The sequence below is a fragment of the Cynoglossus semilaevis genome, chromosome 2 (genome assembly GCF_000523025.1).
Source record: "Cynoglossus semilaevis isolate Cse_v1.0 chromosome 2, Cse_v1.0, whole genome shotgun sequence".
In the NCBI taxonomy this organism is placed as follows: domain Eukaryota; kingdom Metazoa; phylum Chordata; class Actinopteri; order Pleuronectiformes; family Cynoglossidae; genus Cynoglossus; species Cynoglossus semilaevis.
The window spans coordinates 10,790,116-10,791,636 of record NC_024308.1 but is presented as its reverse complement, the minus strand read 5'-3'; the positions used below and the strand labels follow the sequence as shown (position 1 = coordinate 10,791,636).

Genomic DNA, 1,521 nt, shown 5'->3' with positions numbered 1-1,521 from the left:
CCTCCCTCCCCTCTTCCCCCCCATCCTTTATCACTGCACCTGTGACAAGGCTGAACATCTGAACAACTTCATTCACTGATGACACACGGCTCTGATAATAACAGGCCTCGTGCACAGCTGCAGCATGAGTACCAGACTCCACTCCACCTGCACCATCACAAGAAGTTACTTTAATAACAGCTGCATTAGAAGTACTGCACCATTCACCAAATGTATCCAGGCACACATTATTTTTAGTGTGTCTCACTCACACCAAACCTCAGTGAACAATCACTGAGTTTCTCTATGAGGTTTGGTGCTGTAGAGATTATTTTCTTGCAGCCTTGAAGGCCTGTCAGTAGTGAAGCGTGACTTTAGTGAATTTATGTTTCCAGCGTGAATCAAACCCAGCAGGTGATTTTGGTGAAATCAAAAGTCAAGATTTAAAAAACTTTTGAGGGAGAGAGTCTTTATCATCAGACGACTTTTCTTTTTCCTGTAGAGATAAAGAATTCCTCTGCTGTTATTGTTGTGTTTGTGTGGTCAGTGTATTACAGTTTGTACCTCAACACCATCCTTGGCTAATGGATAATAACTGAAGGATAATAACGTATGATAAGATAAGGTAAAGTCACTGATGTTATCAGTGACTGATGTCATGTGACCTTGTTAACGTGGGTTTGGACATTTTTGACCCTGGTCCACCGTACCTGTGTATGCGTCTCCTCCTCCATCTCCTGCGTGTTTAAGACAGTGGCTGCGTTGTCGGCGCCCAACAGACGCCGCGCCATCTTCTCCTCATAGGTTAATCTCTGGAAGCAGGGATTAATGATGTCAGCAGAGGGGGCGGGGTTAATGTGTGAGTTGCCCAACACACTTTAGATACACTTATTCACACCAGTGTATTCAGTTTACACACACACACACACACACACACACACACACCATGTGACCGACCAGTGGACGAGTGTGTTCACAACCAAACATGTTGCTAACAAAGGATTAGCATGAGCGTGGCTAAGATGTTGTTCAACTACTAACACTTTACCACAAGACACATTAGAAACTGCAGTCTCTCTGGACGACGTCAACATTTGTCTGTTGATACCGATGGCTAACTCTTAACTACGTCTAAGCTAACTGGTAGTATGTTACTTTTTTCTATAATTTCAGCTGTTTTTCCATTTTTCTTAGCGCCATCTTTATCTAACTTCACGTCTAACTGACACTGCTGTATTTGTGTACATGGTACTAGTGTGTACACAGTCCTAGTGTGTACACAGTACTGGTGTGTACACAGTACTGGTGTGTACACAGTACTGGTGTGTACACAGTACTGGTGTGTACACAGTACTAGTGTGTACACAGTACTAGTGTGTACACAGTATTTGGGCTCTGGTGTTTGCTGTGAACAGACTGTAATTCACTGATGTTGAACTTTATGATTTTATTGATGGTTTAAATGAAGCTCTGTGACTTTGACTGGTTAAGGTGTTACTGTAACACACACACACACACACACACACACACACACACACACAC

The 1,521-nt window shown here is 43.0% G+C and overlaps 1 protein-coding gene across 4 annotated transcripts in view; it reads right to left on the bottom strand.

The window, feature by feature from the left end:
• Window positions 1-1,521, bottom strand: part of palld (palladin, cytoskeletal associated protein) — a 29,983-nt gene that overhangs the window by 4,543 nt on the left and 23,919 nt on the right. For 2 of the 4 annotated variants that reach the window (XM_025052821.1, XM_025052813.1), the window contains one exon: window positions 431-475. The exons of the other annotated variants lie outside the window; for them this stretch is intronic. In XM_025052821.1, the coding sequence (XP_024908589.1) occupies window positions 431-475 (45 nt within the window). The remainder of the gene's footprint in view (window positions 1-430; window positions 476-1,521) is intronic. 4 annotated transcript variants of the gene reach the window in all.